General features: G+C 38.9%; 1 protein-coding gene across 2 annotated transcripts; it reads right to left on the bottom strand.

The window, feature by feature from the left end:
• Nucleotides 1-2,068: 2,068 nt before the first annotated feature.
• twsg1a (twisted gastrulation BMP signaling modulator 1a) lies at nucleotides 2,069-18,651 on the bottom strand. Of its 2 annotated transcripts, none has more exons than XM_087810903.1 (5): nucleotides 18,476-18,651; nucleotides 15,905-16,069; nucleotides 8,350-8,449; nucleotides 4,541-4,798; nucleotides 2,069-2,444 (listed from the first exon to the last, which is right to left on the bottom strand). In XM_087810903.1, exons 2-5 carry the CDS (start codon nucleotides 16,034-16,036, stop codon nucleotides 2,263-2,265), a joined length of 672 nt encoding a protein of 223 aa, XP_087667029.1. In that variant the 5' UTR covers nucleotides 16,037-16,069; nucleotides 18,476-18,651; the 3' UTR covers nucleotides 2,069-2,262. The 2 variants fall into 2 exon arrangements, with proteins under 2 accessions (XP_087667029.1, XP_087667030.1); XM_087810904.1 differs by lacking the exon at nucleotides 18,476-18,651 and adding an exon at nucleotides 18,313-18,335.
• Nucleotides 18,652-19,073: the final 422 nt, after the last annotated feature.

Genomic DNA, 19,073 nt, shown 5'->3' with positions numbered 1-19,073 from the left:
TTTTATTTTGAATTCATACCATGTCTGGAAACACGTAATTAAAGAAAAACACAAATAAAACACTGATAAAATTTCATTATGATCCATAACAAGTGGAAGCCTGGATGCTAACATTGACGTGGAATCAACAGACATGTTTATTTTAAACACGAACTCAACGGCGTTTCTTCTTCTTCCTCCTCCTCCAGTGAATCTCTCTCCTCGGCTCAACTCCGACTGCGGTTTATCCTTCTTTCCAATCGACCACATGATTGCAGTTATACAAGCTAAACTACAAGACAAACTGTCAAAACAATGATTTAAAGCGATGCTAAATGTAGTGAAACCGCTCTGCGTCACATGTGTTTCCCGTCCTGGCCGAGTGGCTCTGAAGTCTCCGGTCATCTGCCTCGCATTAGAGCCTGTGATCTGGTCACGGCTTCACCCACAGCTGCAGTAGCCAAATGAGCTCGTCGTACACAATAACGACACAAAAACAAAAATGACACAAACAGGCCCTCATTGTGCCTGTGGACTGGTCTGCGACAATCGGGACCCGGGCACCAGGACCCGGGCACCAGGGCCCGGACACCAGGGCCCGGCGTCACAAAGAGCGTTTGTCTGCAGGAATGAGCGACGTTGGCTCTCCAGCCAGAGACCAGGACACCTGTGGCATAATAACAACTTTGTTTCCCCAGGAAGTGATGCGTTTCCTGGCCCGGGACAACATGTTGGTGTGTGTGGGTCTCTGTCTGCTCCAACTACACAATGAGGTCACAAGACTCAACAACAACATTAGAGAGAATTTTACTGTTTATTTTTTGTGTAAAACGTTCTCTAAGATGAGTCTAAGGATCATGTGGATCTTTTTGTTTCCAGGTGTGTGTATTTTAACATTATATTGTTTTTGTTTGTGCGTTTTTGTTGTTCCAGACGCAATGCTTACACATATTCACCAATTCCAATTCCAAAACATATTCATAGAACTTAAAATAACACACTTAAAAATCCATTTGATTACGAAATAATACACAACATAACCAACTTGGTTTGTGACAAAATATTGTTAAATCAATTATCAGAATGTTTTTTCATGATATTGTTTTGATATTCTACAGCACGGTATTGTAGTAATTTCACAGTCTATATTTCAATAAAGTATAACAAAATAATTATATATTTTTTTACAATAAACATGCAAATATAAACAGCGTTTCTTTATTTAAATTTTGCAATATAACTTCCAATACTCCTCTAAAGCTAAACCAACAATGACATTTTGTGAGTTGACTGAGGACGAGAGGATACAGTGACTCCAGCTGCTTTTAAAGATAATGTTCGAAAATATTTTGGTTTCAAAACAAATGAAAGCAGTTATGACTGAGGACAAGAGGATACAGTGACTCCAGCTGCTTTTAAAGCTAATGTTCTGCAACACCAGAGTCAAGTACTCGACAATACTACACATAGATTCTTGTTCTGTATCGCTGCATCCAGTATCGTGATACAAGAGATTCTTGACAATACACAGTCCTACGACCAACACACTTGCAGTACATAAAACAAAAATATAATTTAATTTAAACACTGAAACATACAACAGTAAAAATATTTTTATTTACCTAAAACAAAATCTGGTATCAAAATATGCACATACACATACTACACACTACTACTACTGCATTGTTGTTAAAACTAACAAATGCCTATTTGTTTAAAGTATAAACATACACAAGAACACTCAAATTACTTAGTTCTTATTGTTGTATTTGAATTTAGTATTTGTGTTGCCATACTGTAATAGTGTTTTTTTTTAATGTTTTTATTATGTTATTACATACTTATCATTTGCAATTTGTGTCTTTATATTTAATTTAATGTGTATTTATGTTTGATCTTTTACTATCGCATTTATTCTGGGAACACAAATGTTCCCACTATGGGACAAATAAAGGAATATCTGGTCTAGAAAAGTGCTCTAAATATTAATTATTTACTTGCTTACTATTACTTTAGTCGCACACAAAGTCAAAACATCGACAAACGTCTACACACTGATGATAGGAATCAAAGAAACGACACAAACGCACGTGTCACCAAACGTTTATTTGGCAAGCATGGACAGTAAGTGTAAAAATACATTATTCACTAAAAAAAAAAACTCTAAAAATATACAGAGGAACAAACAGCAGAAGGAAAAACACGCGGCAGTAACGACGACACTGGAGTTTTTTGTACAGAGAACCCGAAACGTCTGGGTTTCGGGGTCCGAAGGTCCTTTTTTCAGAAGAGACAGTTCATGCACTTGACAGCTTTGCTGCCGTAGTCCACGCACTCGGGCCCGATGCACTGGCAGCAGGCGTTGTGGAACCAGCGGTACTTGGATCCTCCCATGGACTCGCAGTAAAGTTTACACTGACGGATGGAGACGCAGTCGTCGAAGTACACCACCGTGCACATGTTCTCTGGAACCACAGGGGGAGCTAGTGAGTCAAACAGTACTTAATGATGGAGACGTCAGGGACTAGTGTCTCAAATCGTGCACTTCTCCAAGTGCACTGCTTTACAGTACGGCAGTGCATTAACTTTTTTTGACAGGGTAGTATTGTCTCAAATCACACACTGCCGCTACACACTTACCAGTTGACAACTCGACAACTGCTTCTTCTTCTACTACTTTTTGACGCCAATTGCGACAAGTCATTGGAAAACCATCGCCGACACTTGAAAGCGCTTTTCGCCGATTGAAACACGTTATTAAGTTGTGTTTTATTGTGCTATTATTGTTGTTTTGTTGGTAAAATAAGTGTTTTGTCAAGACATTAACGTCGGTATCTGCTCCAAAGACTTCAGTGTCAGACGTCAGTGACGTAGCTTCAGTTTAGCGTCATCTATGTCACTAAGATGGCGGTCGTCGAGGGTGGAAAGTGTCCATCGATCTGCACTCAATTTTCCGGCCGTTTGAGTGCGCCAATTGAGTGTGCATTGCGCACTACATTTTCGCACACTGCACCCTTTGCGACCCACGAGGAGAGGGATACCAATATCCCCTATTCTGAGGTACGTCTACGGTGTGCACTTCTGCACTTGCACTTCACATTTTGAGTGCACAAGTGTGTGTCCACATTGAGCGAAAATGTAGAGCTCTTCGTGGAACACTCTGCCCACCCATGGTCGAGGTATAGTACCCTTAATAGTACTGCAAAACTGGTACTTTCTAAATAATCCAGTTGGGTTTCACAGCGTCATGTGGGTCTTGGGTTTTGTCGTTATGTAACACACCAGTTGTGGAGAGAAAAGCTAGCTTAGAAGGTCACATGGGTGATGATATGAAGGGTAATCCATACATTGCTAGATGGACATGTGGGTATGGAAGACATTTAGGAGTCATTGGTTGGCTCTGAGTGGTCGTCCCAGCTCAGAAGATTAAGGTGTAAGAAGGTCTTATGTTTCCTCTCAGTCAAACAAGACCGTCCTTCGTCAGTTCCCCGAAGACTCTCCAGGTTGACCACATGGTTTTCGGCCTGTCCTTCTGTCCCCCTTGATTCTTATTTCTGATAGCGTTTCCCTGATCTCAGTCCAGATTTTCTGTTGCCCAGTATCTTACCCATGTTTGGTCGTCTATGTCCCTCATCTCCCTTCTTCGACTTCCACCATATAGTCCTTCAATGGATTTGAGTTTTTCAGAGAAGATCTACTGCCGTACAGGAAGGTAAGAAGTACGTATTGATGGCTGGAATACTAGGGGGTACATACTGTATGGAGACCATAAGTAGCTGATTGTGGGCGATGGTCGATGGGTCCGTACGTAGTTCAAAGGTCGGTGATACCTGGTAAGGGGTTTTTCATTTGCATAGGATCGGTTTGTGCAGGTCGTAGGTGTCTGAGCAGAACCATAAAGCTCATTTTAAGGACTCATTATGGAGCTTCTGAGGACCAGAAACCGTTTTGTTTGGACCCAAAACATCACTTCTGTTTATCGTCTCCTCATTAAAAAAGCTGATGTAACACGAAAGTTAAATCCGTCTTCTGAAGTCAACGTTTCGTGAGAAAGAAAGGATCAGCATTTGCCAGTCATTATGTGGCTCTGACTAACAACTTTTACTTCACCACCGAGTAAGTGCGACCACATGTTACGGCTAATGAGTCACCGGCCGAGGTTTGTGGGCCACGCTTTTATTTTGAAGTGCCGTCGGGCGAAGATGACGAGCGAGTCGAGAGTCGCCGCAGATTTAAACACGGAACCGGGTCCCGCCCTGTGACTCCGGTTCTGGTGGCTCAGCTGAGCCAGCGTGAAAGTGAGTCAAGAGAAGAAGGTTCAGGACTTTGTGGTGGACCGGGGGGGGGGCGAGCTTGATCTCATTACCACGGCTCTTACCGAGTGTGCTGGGACTAAATTGAAAAATTGACTCAATGTGACATGAGAGTCGAAACATGTGGTTGAGAGGAATCCAGGGCAGGAGGGGGAGCAGAGGGGGAACATGAAGACAGACCACTTAGTACCAGAGCAGGTGAAGGACAAGGTCTTACAGGAGAGACGAAGTCCAGGAGACGGCGTTACCTTGAGCGTCGTAGGCGTGGATGCTGTTCCCCGGCACCGACACATTCTGCTGCGTGCTGTCCAGGGACTCCAGGAAGGAGACCAGGTTCTCGTGGTGGGACAGTTCCTCCGCCACGGGGAAGGAGACCACCATCATGTTGATGGGGGCGTCGCCTTCGGTGAGGGCGCGGAACAGCGAGGGGATCGGACGGTGCAGCTCCTCCACGGTGCTCTTGGACGTGGCCGGAGAGTCGCTGTAGTTCTTGGGGTTACACATCCCTGTGGAGGTCGAGACGTGAACCTTCTGGTCTGACGTTACACTAGATAATCCAACATCATATTTACTACACTTTAATGATTAAACACGTACAGTAAATAATAAAAACCCATTAGTTTGATATTTGTATAAAAAATTATGACTTGAGTGAGATTGAAACAAACAACCTGCAACAAATACCAACAAATATCCATATAATATTTATCGATATAAAATAAAAAACAACTCTTTTTTTTAAAAGAATCCTTTCTGTATAACGTGAAATGAGACAAAAATAATGACAAGAAACTTTGGATTTGTAAAGTAATAATTCTAATTCACTTTGACCCAGAGACAAAGCAAGGGTTAAAAAGAAATAAAATGTATATAAACACACTAAATAAACAAAGCATCAAAAGCATAATTTAATTTAAATTATATTTTTTTAGCCGTCATTTGATTTCTCATATTGAATAAATGTTAGGAAAAAAAAAAGATTATAGATTTCAAATCTATCCAAACATTTTTTAACAATTAAATTGATTAAATTATGTTCATCTTTTAAATGGAATTAAAACGGGTTATAGGGGGGAAGGGAATTGAATTGTATATAAAATAGAATTACATAATGAAATGATAGATTTTATGTTTGTTATAAAATGTACTTAACAACTGATGTTAAATATACATAAAAAAAACAACCATTTATATCCAAAATTCAAAAGTAAAAAATATATATATATATTTTAAATAAACAAAAGAGATGAATTGTATATAAAATATAACTACACAAATAAATGATAGCTTTTAGGTCATTGGAAAAGGCTTGAAAAAGAATAGATTACTGATGTACAACAAATATATAAAAAATTGACATCGAAAAAAAAAACAACAACAAGGATATATAAAGGCCAAACAATATTTGGCTTTATACATCGTTTTTATTCTATTTTTTTCCATTTAAATATAAAAAACATTGATATATAAAAGAGAGACATTTTTTCAAATTTTCAGAGACATGGATTTTTGGGCCTTTTTCGAGTTCTAATGGTAAAAATAGGTCGATTTCTACCTTTTTTAAGCCATCAAATAAGTTTTAACACATTTGGGCGACAATTATTTGCGTTCACATGGTCCATCGTATATCATACTATATATTTCCGACATCATTTAACATTTTTAGAGACGTTGATTTTTAGCCTTTTAGAGTTTTCATGGTAAAAATAGGTTGATTTCTACCTTTTTTTTTGACAAATTAAAAGAGGTCGTTGGGAAAATAAAGAAATAAACTTTACATAAATAAAAAATAACAGAAATAATCTGTATATAAATTTACATAAATCAAAAAAATACCTTTAAATACTAACGTGAAAAAAACCCACTCAATGATCGGATGAAAACACTGGTGCGACGAGTGATGCGAGCGACATATTTGGAAACACATTCTTGTGGATGGAAAGGTGAGACGGTGTGAACAGACGAGATAGAAGCAGGCGGGTCTCTGGCCCGGCTCGGGTGTGAGCTGAGCCCAACCAGAGTGACCGCATGTTTACGAGCCGACGGTAAATCAAGAGCAGAGGAAGCGGCGCCGCAGATGAAAGACGCAGGAAGTGGACACGAGAAGGTGGAGGTTCTCTTGAAGGTCCGGAGGAGGAGGACGTGTCCGAGAGCGCCGTCGTCCACTAATCCTCGTCCTGCTCGCTAATGGACGCTCTTAAGTAAATTTCCACTCCAAACACGGCGTCGCTGCCAAACGCCGGCGGCTTTCAAGTGTCGTAGCGAGCGGCGGGTGCCGGGGTTGTGTTGTTAAAAAAAAAGGAGGGAGGACAGATGTGTGCGCTTTATCGGAACCAGCTGCCGGAGTGTAATCCAACTCCTCTGTCACAACTGCTGATTCGTCCATTAGCTGTAATTCATTTAGAGCGACGCTATCCGCCTTCACTACCGTGCGCGTCGTCGACGCTAATAGAGCGACTTACGGCGGATCGTCGAACGCAATCCACGGGAAGTTGAGAAACTGTGGAAGTGAAGTGAGACGATCATGTGTTATTGGGCTAAAGCCACGCTAGCGTGAAACGAAAACGGCGAGCTAGCTTGTTATGAAGTTACTATTGAAGAGTCAAATTATTGCTTCTGGAATTAATAGATGAGAAAAGAAAATCCTTTTTAAACTAGTTTTAACAATGTAGCTCGCTAACCACAAGTTAGCATGCTACATTTGCAAACACCAATTAGCATCTTCTTAAAGTTATTTCATAATTGAAAGCTTCGGATTTGAATGTTTCGTCTACACAAGGATTCAAACTATAACAAATTTATTTGTGAATATTTAGCCGTTTGATCGTGTGCCAAGTTGCGCTAAAATGCTAAATGCAATACCTAGCATGCTAATATGATTTTTCATTGGACATCTTTGGTTTTTGCTCACTCAGTTCAGACAATCATGTGTAATTAAGTTAAAGCAACGCTAGCGTTTCTACTTAAACAACAGACACATTTTTACGAGCTAGCTTGTTACAAAGTTGAGATTGTATAGTACATTTTTTTTTAAATATTATCAAAATCTTCATTAAAATGTAGCATGAAGCGAATATAACTGATCCTAAGTTAGCATGCTACTACATGTTATTCAGCCAAAGCCATGCTAGCACCCCTTTAAAAAAAAAAAAACTAACAGTGTACAGGCTTTTGCAATTGAAAAGTGAAATATTTGATCTGAAATATAAGAAAAGAAAAGTCCTTAAAGATGAACCTCAAATAAGCATGTTTGCTAACATCAGTAGCATCTTCCAAAAGTTATTTTGAGATTCAAAGTGTTGGATTTCAATGTTTTTTCTTCGCAAGAAGTCGAACTACAACATTTCTTCCGTTTGGTCTTGTGTCAAGATCTTCAAAAATGTTGTGTCTAAACTATAGAAAATATGAGTTGTGTTTGCCTGGATGAGCTAAAAATGCTAACGCAAAAACTAGCATGCTAATCAGATTTTCTTACTGTATACTTTGGATTAAAGCACTGAGTTATAAAAAAAAATAGATTAATTATTATTCTAATCTGAATTTGTCACATTTAGATCTGCTAAATGTTTCATAAACCTTTTTAATTATTTATATTGTTTGGAAAAGATGAGAAGTGTGTGCTAAAGTGGGCTACAATGCTAACTAGCGACCTAGCTCAGCAGTCCGATTTACTTACTTCACTAGGATTTTTTAACAGCATTGACTGCAAAAACAAAACTGATTTATAAAGGATTCAATTTGTCATATCGTGGTTTGTAAATAAAGTTGCGGAAATGTTTCCACATGTGGAAGGAGAAATTTTAATGACGGAGTCGTGTATTTTAAACCATCAATCTTCTTGCTCAACATATCCGGGATTCGATCCAGCAACCCACGTGATCCGCCACGTTCAGGATTATCCGGCAACACTTTTTGTTTTTTTCTCTCCTTCAAACTTAGTCACTGGTCGAGTTTTTCCAAAACCTTTATTTTTCTCTCTCTGAACAGACAAAGTAAAACGCTGACTCAGGCTGACGTCAGCCTCTCAGCGCTGGAAACAAAAAGCTGCAGGACTCACCCACACAGTCGCAGCATTCTTCCCACAGGTTCCCCAGACACAGCATGCACTCCTTGCAGCAGGAACAGTTCCCGTCGGTGGGTCGACACTGGCACAGCTCCTGGACACATGGTGACATCATGGATGACAAACATCTCGACAAACATCTCGACGTGTCACGACAAACCTCGGACACAACTTTACACAAAAAAAAAAAAAGGGTCGAGAACAGAAGATACAAAGATACGAAGGTTTCTATTCACGGGGCAGGTTCTGACTCGATCGTCTAGAGAGATCCTTTTAGATCCGACCCATGTTTGTTTGATGACTGGGACCAAAACGGAGTCGACGAGATCAAGTTCAACCTCTTGAATTGATATTTTAAACTTGTTTTAACGGAGAATCTTTAAATAAAACGTACGTTCCATGAAGATTTCACTCTCCTCTCAAGATTTGCTCTCATGTAGTCGTGTTACTGCCGTATTATTTCATAGTTTTATACATATGAATAAAACTGTTAATAACACAGATTTCAAACACGTTTTTTAAAAGATAGAAACCTGGACAGAAGAGACTCAAAGAAGATCCTCCAAAGTTAACTATCTAAAGTGGTGATGGATCTTATATCATTATTCTAAAGAATATATATATATATACAGTATATATATATATAACTGTATCTAGACCAGGGATTGTCAATTTTATACATATATATATTTTTAACATTTTATTTATTATATTAATTTTTTTTTTTATTTAAAAACATTAGATACTTGTAAGGGGACAAAAGAAAAAAGGGATGACATTTTTTTTCTTTTCTTTTTAAATAGAGATTAAGTATCAAGATAAAATAAAAGGAAATTTTCATTGTGTATTATTTCATTTGAAAAAACATGTAACTAAATATTTTAAATATGTTTTAAGCATTAACCTAAGAGAGAACATTAATTAAAAAAAATATAAATCAAAACAAGGAAAATGTTCTTAAAAAAAAACTTTGACTTTTGACCTTTGAACTCAGATTGTACTCTCAGGCCTGAACTTTGTTTTTGATGCTTTTTTTTTAAATACATTTTAAGAAATTCCATAAAAAAAGAAGATCATTTTCGACTGTGCTGCAGGCATTTGGTCCACAAGTTGTTGTTTTTTTTAAATAGTTGTACTTGCAGAAAATAACTAACAATTCTTATCCATCCTTCAGAAGTATTTCTACACGACTTGTGTTCCTGGTTCTACTACGAGCTCCTAAGAATCGACTCCGACGATGATAAAAACTTCTCTCGGTCGAGGCAACGAGTAAATCTTGGACGGTGTTTGTGGAGCTGAGAAGTGGGTGAGACTCTGGAGGGGTGAGCGTCTCCCCCTCGACTCGGAGAACAGAGAGGAACATTCCTCAAAGTCAAGGTCAGCAGGAGCAGGGAGGTGGGGGAGAAAACACCTGGGGAACAGAACATGGACCGACTCCCTCCTCCTCCCTCCTCCTCCCCCCTCACTTTTCCCTTTCTTTCGCTCCTCCTTTGTGTCCGAGCAGAAGCTCCGACATGTAAACAGCGAGGCGAGCGTCTCCCCCATGACTCACCCGTGAAGGATTGCAAAACCACACACAGTCACTCCATCAGCCTCTGATCATCATCTCGTCCAGCTGAGGAGGATTTGAAGGCTCACGGAAGACGTTCACGGAGTTCATCTCGAACTGAAGCGCGACGCAAACGACACGAGCGCGAAGGAACACGGCAGTAACACGGCAGTAACACGACGACATAGAATCTTAAGAGGACGAGTGGAATCGTTCTGTTGAAAAATGGTCGTTATTCTCACTTTATATACATTTAATTTGAAGATTCATTGAAAATGTTGACAGATGTGGAGAGTTTAATAATATAGACCCAAAATAAATACATTCTTGATCTTTAAAGTATATACTTTATTAAATATTTTTTTGATTGTTTAAGCGCTTTGTGACCCTGGTCTGGAAAATCACTACATAAATACAAATTACCTACTTACTTACTGGCTTACATTAAATAAGAAAATACTATGTTAATTTTGTCAAGTATTAAGTTTATCTACCCATCTATCAATACCTCTGCCAAGGAGTTTGTTTTGCATGATGTGATTAAACGAAAAAATATTACTAAAGTATTGTATTGACCCAAAACTTTAACATTTCCTTGTGAATATTTAGCCGTTAAATGGTGTTTCAAGTCGCTAATCGTGTTTAATCGGACATTTTACTTCAACTTGTCTAGAGGATTAACTCACTCCTATATAACAAAAATAAATCAACAACTATTTTAGTCAAAGTTGTCACGTTTAAGAGTACATGCTAAAAGATATGTTTAATAAACATTGTGTGCTACAGGGAGCTAGAATGCTAATGCAAGACCTAGCATGCTAATCAGGTGTTTTATTGGCGCTAGAGCTTCAATTTCTTTAAAATAAAAACAAATTGATAATAATTTTTGTCAAAATTAGCACCTTTAAAAGATGAAATGCTAAACTTTGTGCGCTAACGGGAGCTAGCATGCTAAACAGATGTTTCATTTCTCAACTTGCTTCAATTTCTTTAGAGGAATAAGTCACTCATTTAAAACAAAAACAAATTAAAATTCTACCTTTTCTCATTTAAAAGACAAAATGCTATATTTTGTGTGCTAAGGGGGGCTAGAATGCTAATGCAAGGCCTAGCATGCTAATCTGGTGTTTTATTGGAGCTATAACTTTAATTTCTTTAAAACAAAAACAAATTGATAATAATTTTTGTCAAAATTAGCACATTTAAAAGATGAAATGCTAAACTGTGTGTGCTAAGGGGAGCTAGCATGCTAATGTACGACCTAGCATGCTAATCTGATGTTTTATTTCACAACTTGCTTCATTTTCTTAAGGGGAACAACTCACTCATTTAAAACAAATTAAAATTCAACCTTTTCTCATTTAAAAGACTAAATGCTAAACGTTGTGTGCTAAGGGGAGCTAAATGCTAATTCAAGACCTAGCATGCTAATCGTTTGTTTTTTGGGCAACGTTGTTTGACTCAGTTAAAACAAAAAAAATAATTATAAGTTCTAACAAAAACAATATTCTAGTGTAAAATGTCCCATTTACAAGACTTGCTAAATGTTGTTATCAAGAAACATGAAGGAGCTATGATGCTAATGCATGTTTATCTGACTTTTTTGCTGTGGTTGATTGATTTAAAGGATTAATTCACTGGGTTATAATAAAATTATAAATATTTTTCTTTGAATACATATCACCCAAAACATTATCAGAACTTGAACACGCACCTCGGCTCCTAAGTCACCGCCTCACCTGGGACGTTAGCTTAGCGGCTAAGCGTCATTAAATCTCAAAATGTAGAAAAATTAAAACCCATTGAGTTTTAGCTAAAAAGAAAATATTAAATATTGCCAAAAAAAGTGGTTTAATTTTAAATGCAATAGGAAGTTTAGCTCCAGAGTCACTGGATTTAAACCAACAACCTTCCTGCGGTTCTGATAAACGACAGGATTTGGTGTCAATCATCCGTGTTCAGACACCCCCCCCCCCTGCAGACACACACCTCCTCCTGACCCCCACAAACCTCTCGGGGTTTCGGGGAATTCAGACGAACGACTTGAGACGCAGCCGAGCGTGAACGTCGGCAGATCCACTAATCAGGAGCAACACGGAAAAAGAAAAAAGTTCTTCCTCTTCACGACACACGGTCCATCGCTCTGGCGCCTCTGACAGATCGCGACTTGATGTCGACGAGGTCGCGGGAGCTTCGGGACTCGCTGTCACGACACCAGACCGAACACCTGGACCGAGGTTCTGGCTCGACTGCAGTAAACAGCTCTGGAGACGTCTCACCTTCAAACACGACTTCATTAAAGATGTTTTTCTTTACTTTACTTTTTTAACGTGAGCAACGACACGAAACTAGCTTCAACGACACGATCGCGTGATGTGTTTGTACAGTATGTAAAACAAGCTCCTTGGCAGAGGTATGCACTGACTCATGCTTTTGAAAATGATGGTTTTAAGGCCAAAAAATTTATATAAAAATAAAAAAAAGAAGTTTATACCTAGACTTTGAGCTACAAGTTAGCAACAGCTAGCAGGATAGCATTGTTTCACTAACATGTACAACTTTTTCTTGTGGTGCGAGAACATCCGACACAAACACAAGTACAACACAAATACAAAATATCAACATACTTTTGCACACCAAAACATGAAAGTGCACAATTAAAAATTATTACAATTAAACTCTTTTTTCACTATTAAAAAATAAATCTCTAATAACTTAATAAATCAATGAGCTGGAGATTAGCAACAGCTAGCTGGATAGCATTATCTCGATAATGTGTACATTAAAAAAAACATTTTTTAAGTGCAAATGAAATTTATTAACAATAACGGATGATTATTTGTTAAATTCATTGACTGATGAATCAGATTTTCTTCCAATAATAATTATAATATTTTTTTTTACAAATAACAAGTTTTTAAACATATATTGTTTGTTTTTTTCAGAAAAAAAGTTCCCATAAATATGTTTTGGTTTAAGGCGTCTCAAACTCCAGATGACAATTTTGGTCGAGGGTTTAGGGGTCTTTTTTTTAGCTGTATTTGATCAAATTTTAATCAATATTTCACATGTTTTGTGGGGGTTTTTTTGTTCAGTTTCACCGTGAATTTGTCTTTAATTTCATGACAACATTTAAAGGTGATGATCTTTATAACTAAACCAGCTGAATGTTGTATAAAGATTCCTAAAGACTATAAAGATCGAGTCCCTCAAACTCATAGGGCCACAGAATATCTTCTCAAATGGCCCGCAGGCCGCAAGTTTGAAACCCTTTGTTTAAAAACTTGGGTAAAGTTCGGATCTTTGACCGTTTTTATGTAGAAAAGTAAAAATCATGTAGAAACTAACAATTTCATTTGTATGAATTTGGTTATTTTATATTATTTCAATTCATTACTGGTCACCAAACTGGTCATAGGTTGTTTTTACTAGTCATGTGTTTTTTACTAGTCATATGTTTTTTACTGGTCATAGTTTTTTTTTTTTTACTGGTCATAGTTTTTTTTTTTTTAACTAGTCAGTTGTTTTTTTTTAAACTAGTCATAGTTGTTTTTTTTAACTAGTCATAGGTTATTTTTTTTACTAGTCATAGGTCTTTTTTTTTACTGGTCATAGTTGTTTTTTACTAGTCATAGTTGTTTTTTTTAACTAGTCAAAGTTGTTTTTTTTTAAACTAGTCATAGTTGTTTTTTAACTAGTCATAGTTGTTTTTTACTAGTCATAGTTGTTTTTTTTTCAAAATATTTTTATCCCCTCAATGAATATAAAAAACATTTGGAAAAAATAGTGCTTTTAAATAAGAATAAAAGTCATATAAAACACAATAAAATACAATAATGTTATACCTTTGTTTGAGGCCCCGCACAACAGCGACGGTATAAAATGTGGCCCCTGACGAAATGTATTCGTCAACCACTGGTTTAAAACCAGACCTCAGACGTCCTATAATACGTTATATTATATTATTTACCCCCCAAACCTTCATCTGTGATCTAATCCTCGAGTTTCTTCAAGTTTCTACCTGACGCTGTAACGAATGCATCGACACGCGCGACTGTCGCGACATCATCTCGACCGACGCTCGTGGAACATCCTTCGAACCTGAACCTGAACCTGAACCTCCTGCTGCCTCGAGTCTTATTTCCGGAGCCAAACATGAGATATTTGCTCAAACACGAGCCTCCGCTGCAGGTGAAACCACCGCTGAGGTTAAATGGAGAAGCTAACGGGGAGCGGCGGCGTCGAGTAAACACACGAACGCACGCTCGGAAAAACATAAAAATCTGCCGCCCGGGATGGAAAGAGTGACGAGAAGTGAAAATAGACTTCGCGTCTCTCCCGCTGTTCTCCCAGGTCTCGTCGAAGGAATGCCTCGACATTCCTGCTTTGTTCTCCATCTTTGACCGAACGTGGCACGAACTCCTCCTGAAGAATTCCTTCTTCTCTCCCGGGATCCTGGTGGATCCTCTTACGCTAGCAGTGGAGGAACTTCCTGCTCCGAGTTGTGTTCGTCAGTCAACACATTGTTGTGTGTGTGTGTGTGTGTGTGTGTGAGTGTGTGTGTGAGGCCACACAAGGTGAAGCTCGGGAAAACGATTCCCTGAAGAAGGAACAGATTTCTGCTTCTCGACAACAGATTAGAGTCGCGGGAGCGTGTGGTTCCGATTACGAGCGGCGTTCGAGGCGTTCCGGGTCAGAACATCTGACAGTTGATGATTAGCAGAATCCAAAAAAAAAAGAAGAAAATCTCGGGAGTTGATTGAAAAAGTCGCTTCGACTTTATGCAACAAATTCACGAGGAAATTGAACAGTTTTGCGTCGACACGCGACTCTGTGACTCTACTTTTCCTTGTCGTGTTTGTAACGCCAGCGAGGAAAAGGTTCTGGTTCCGATGCGGACAAACACCAGCACGCTTATCGAACAGGACCTCGGACTTGAGCCCGACATCGAATCGAACCGAGAAAAGAAAAAGATCACATGATCGTCGCGACAGAACTTTGGCCGTGAGCCTCCTGGTGTGTCAGGACACATTGATAGTGTCGAGCTCACTGTTTGTGAGGTGAAAAAAAGAGCTGAGCCAGAACGAAAATGTACTGATCGATCAAAGGACATGAGTTAAAAAAAAAAAAAATTCTAAAGGGTCATAGATGGGTAAATGGCTGCGGAAAAAACCTTAGAGCTTTGTGTTAAAGCAGAGACTAGGATTAGATGACTGAGGACGAGAGGATACAGTCGCCTTTTTTACGTGAATTAAAAGCATATAAGAGCCTTTTCTTTGAGCTACTCCTTGTAGTGAGAATTCCTTTTGTCATATCTTTGTTAATAAATATATAAATATCACATTTTAAATGTTGATTTTTTTTAGCTTCTAATAATATTTTGTTTTATTTCAATGATGGGGTTACAAAATGTATGATGAACTTTCGTCCTCTAGATGGCAGCACTCATTACATTACAACTGAGGACGAGAGGATACAGTGACTCCAGCAGCTTTTAAAGCTGATGTTTGTACATATTTTGGTTTGAAAACAAATGAAAGCAGTTACGACTGAGGACGAGAGGATACAGTGACTCCAGCGGCTTTTAAAGCTAATGTTTGGAAATATTTTAGTTTGAAAACAAATGAAAGCAGTTACAACTGAGGACGAGAGGATACAGTGACTCCAGCAGCTTTTAAAGCTGATGTTTGGACATATTTTAGTTTTAAAACAAATGAAAGCAGTTACAACTGAGGACAAGAGGATACAGTGACTCCAGCGGCTTTTAAAGCTAATGTTTGGAAATATTTTAGTTTTAAAACAAATGAAAGCAGTTACAACTCAGGACGAGAGGATACAGTGACTCCAGCGGCTTTTAAAGCTGATGTTTGGACATATTTTGGTCTGTAAATTCTGCGACACCAGAGTCAAGTACTCGACAATACTACACATATATCCTCGTTACTACAGTAATACATCGTGACACGTACGGTCGCGCTGGACTCTCGACGGCGCCCTCACCTGGATGAGACACTTGCTGACGTCGCTGGCGCACAGAGCCTTGTTGCAGCTGAGGGTCAGCGTCAGGCCCGACATGAGGAAGAGCAGCGTCGCGGTCACGGCCACGGGAAGGATCAGCTGACCCGGCCTCATCCTGACGGCTCACCAGCACCGGCGGCGGATCACCTACGACAGCACAGGGAGGGTCAGAGAGGAACCAACAAGTCCACCACGTGAGCGGCGGATCCCAGGAAGGTCAGGCGCGTGGATTTCCTCCTGGTACTCCCACTATCCACGGGCAGGTGACGGATAGCTCAGCGGAGTAACCTGGAAAACATCTGGCACCTCCTCCGGACGCTTCCAGCAGCCGGTGCCATTAATCTGCTCTTAATGAGGAGGATCTGAGCTCAACACGTCCAGACCAGAGCAAACGATCAGATGTCGAGTCGTCAGAGATCATCGTTGGATTCGAAGATACTTTTTAAGTCTGATCCTCATGGAGAGCCGAGGGTTAGCCACTGATGGATCAATCGTCTCGCCAATTAAATTTTACTAACCAACATTTTAACTTGATACTTTCACTGGTCAAACACAATCGTTTTTAAACACACACTATCAACACAAGCACACACTGGAACATGCCACACATACACAACATATAGCAACACATATTTCACAATTTAGACTTGAAAAGTTCATCAAAACGGTGACAATAAAAACCAACGCAGACAAACTCAACATAACAAACGCTAAAAAACACTCCTGATCAATTACACTATAAGACACACACTTGAAATCTGCTACACTAAAACACAAACTCAAAACCAGCTACACTAAAACACGCACTCGTGATTTGCTGCAATAAAACACTGGTAATGTGCTACACTAAAACACACACTCTTAATAAGCTCCACTAAAGTGTACATGTACATACTCATAATGTGCTACACTAAAACACACACTCTTAATAAGCTCCACTAAAGTGTACATGTACATACTCATAATGTGCTACACTATAACACACACTCTTAATAAGCTCCACTAAAGTGTACATGTACATACTCATAATGTGCTACACTAAAATAACACATGCATTATTTGCTAAACTCATAATCAATAACACTACAAGACACACGATGAAAATCTGCTACACTAATACACACACTTGTAGTCAGCTACACTAAAATATACAGACACACACTTGTAATGTGCTACACTAAAACACACACTCATTATCTGCTATACTAAAACACACAATGAAACTCTGCTATACTAAAAACACACACTCATTATCTGCTACACTTAAAATCAATTACACTAAAACACACAGACACACACTCAAATTCTGCCAAACTAAAACACACTGAAACACACACTCAAAATCGACCACACTAAAACACACACTCATTATCTGCTACACTTATAGTCACTTACACTAAAACACACAGACACACACTCAAAATCGACCACACTAAAACACACACTCATTATCTGCTACACTTAAAATCAATTACACTTAAACACACAGACACACACTCAAAATCGACCACACTAAAACACACACTCATTATCTGCTACACTCATAATCAATTACACTTCAACACACAGACACACACTCAAAATCGACCACACTAAAACACACACTCATTATCTGCTACACTTAAAATCAATTACACTTCAACACACAGACACACACTCAAAATCGACCACACTAAAACACACACTCATTATCTGCTACACTTAAAATCAATTACACTAAAACACACAGACACACTCAAATTCTGCCAAACTAAAACACACTGAAACACACACTCAAAATCGACCACACTAAAACACACACTCATTATCTGCTACACTTATAGTCAATTACACTAAAACACATAGACACGCACTTAAAATCTGCCAAACTAAAACACACACTCATTATCTGCTACACTTATAATCAATTACACTAAAACACAGACACACACTCAAAATCTACGCTAGTCTCTCAACCTGTTTTCTTTGTATTGTTCATTAAAACCGTATATAAACTAAAAATCATTGAAGTTGAGTGACAGGTCGACTCTTCAAATTTAAGAAAAATAATTAAAGATTCAAAAACACTTTACAATCTTCGACTACTATTGGTCAACACTTGTGTCCTGATCTCACACTTTACACAACTTTCAAAACCCACAAAAAAAGTTTATGGATCTGAAACTATAAGACCTTGAACACAACATGAAAGATAAACAATTGAATTAACTTTATTTAAAATGCGTATTTGTTAAAACGCCACATGTTTTTTTTAAGTTTTTTAACTAAAAATGTCTTTTAAATAAAGTAACGGAAGTCGGTGTTTATAAATAAACGTAAAAAGATTTAACCAAAAACTATTTAAGGATCATTCAAAGTCATGTTGATAAACATCTGGCAACATCACCTACACTTTTTTATCTTTACAGTCACTTCAATGAGAGTCGCGGGCGCCGGAACATTATGACCACCCTCTGGAAACATGTGAGGTTCCGTGAACGCATCTTCTTTATAAACGTTATATTTCTAGTGAAGGCTTCAGTGACGGTGCCGCGCAGACGAGCAGAACTTTACCGAGACGAAGAAGATGAAGGTTCCGTTTCCACGGCGTCGGTTTCGAACTCGCAACTCCTCCAGGATGGTGGCGAGTCTGCAGGGCGTCAGTCTCTCCGCAGCACAAAGCGACAGGCAGTCGCACTCCTTAAAGAAACACGCTCCATTTTTTGTAGTTCCTCCTCACGCACTCCTTCTTCTTCTTCTTCTTCTTCTTCTGTTGAATGAGCCTCCTCACCGCCACCTCAGATCCCTCCGCCTCATCCCCCCCGTTCAAATCAAACTTTATTAGTCTCTCTCTCCTGACACGGCTCCACGCTATTGTCTCGCCAGGTGAGTGACGGAGACTCCCCGCGGAGCCGCTCGTTTGTAGCCCCGCAGGTGACCCCACAGGTGACCCCCCTACACACACACACACACACACCCCTTTATAAAAGATCCTCAAAAGACTTCCTCGAGTGGAAACACTTTTGTCATTTTAGTTTAATTTGAATTTTAAATTCAAGTGGAAAATCCTCCGATAGCGAAGAAACGATTGTTATTTTGTGTTTGTTTTTGTTATTCATTTCAACATTAACAACACAAAAGAGTGTTGTTTTTTTAACGCCCTTTTCCCTTT

The sequence above is a fragment of the Callionymus lyra genome, chromosome 16 (genome assembly GCF_982586985.1).
Source record: "Callionymus lyra chromosome 16, fCalLyr1.hap1.1, whole genome shotgun sequence".
NCBI lineage: Eukaryota > Metazoa > Chordata > Actinopteri > Syngnathiformes > Callionymidae > Callionymus > Callionymus lyra.
This window is presented reverse-complemented; position numbering and strand designations above follow the sequence as displayed.

Excerpts from the sequence above, each read along its gene's own strand:
- twsg1a (XM_087810903.1), bottom strand. The coding sequence starts at position 16,036 with ATGAGGCCGGGTCAGCTGATCCTTCCCGTGGCCGTGACCGCGACGCTG. Across the intron at positions 4,799-8,349 it reads AGAATGCTGCGACTGTGTGG|GGATGTGTAACCCCAAGAAC; the intron begins GTGAGTCCTGCA and ends CGACCTCCACAG. Across the intron at positions 2,445-4,540 it reads CCACGCCTACGACGCTCAAG|AGAACATGTGCACGGTGGTG; the intron begins GTAACGCCGTCT and ends CTGTGGTTCCAG.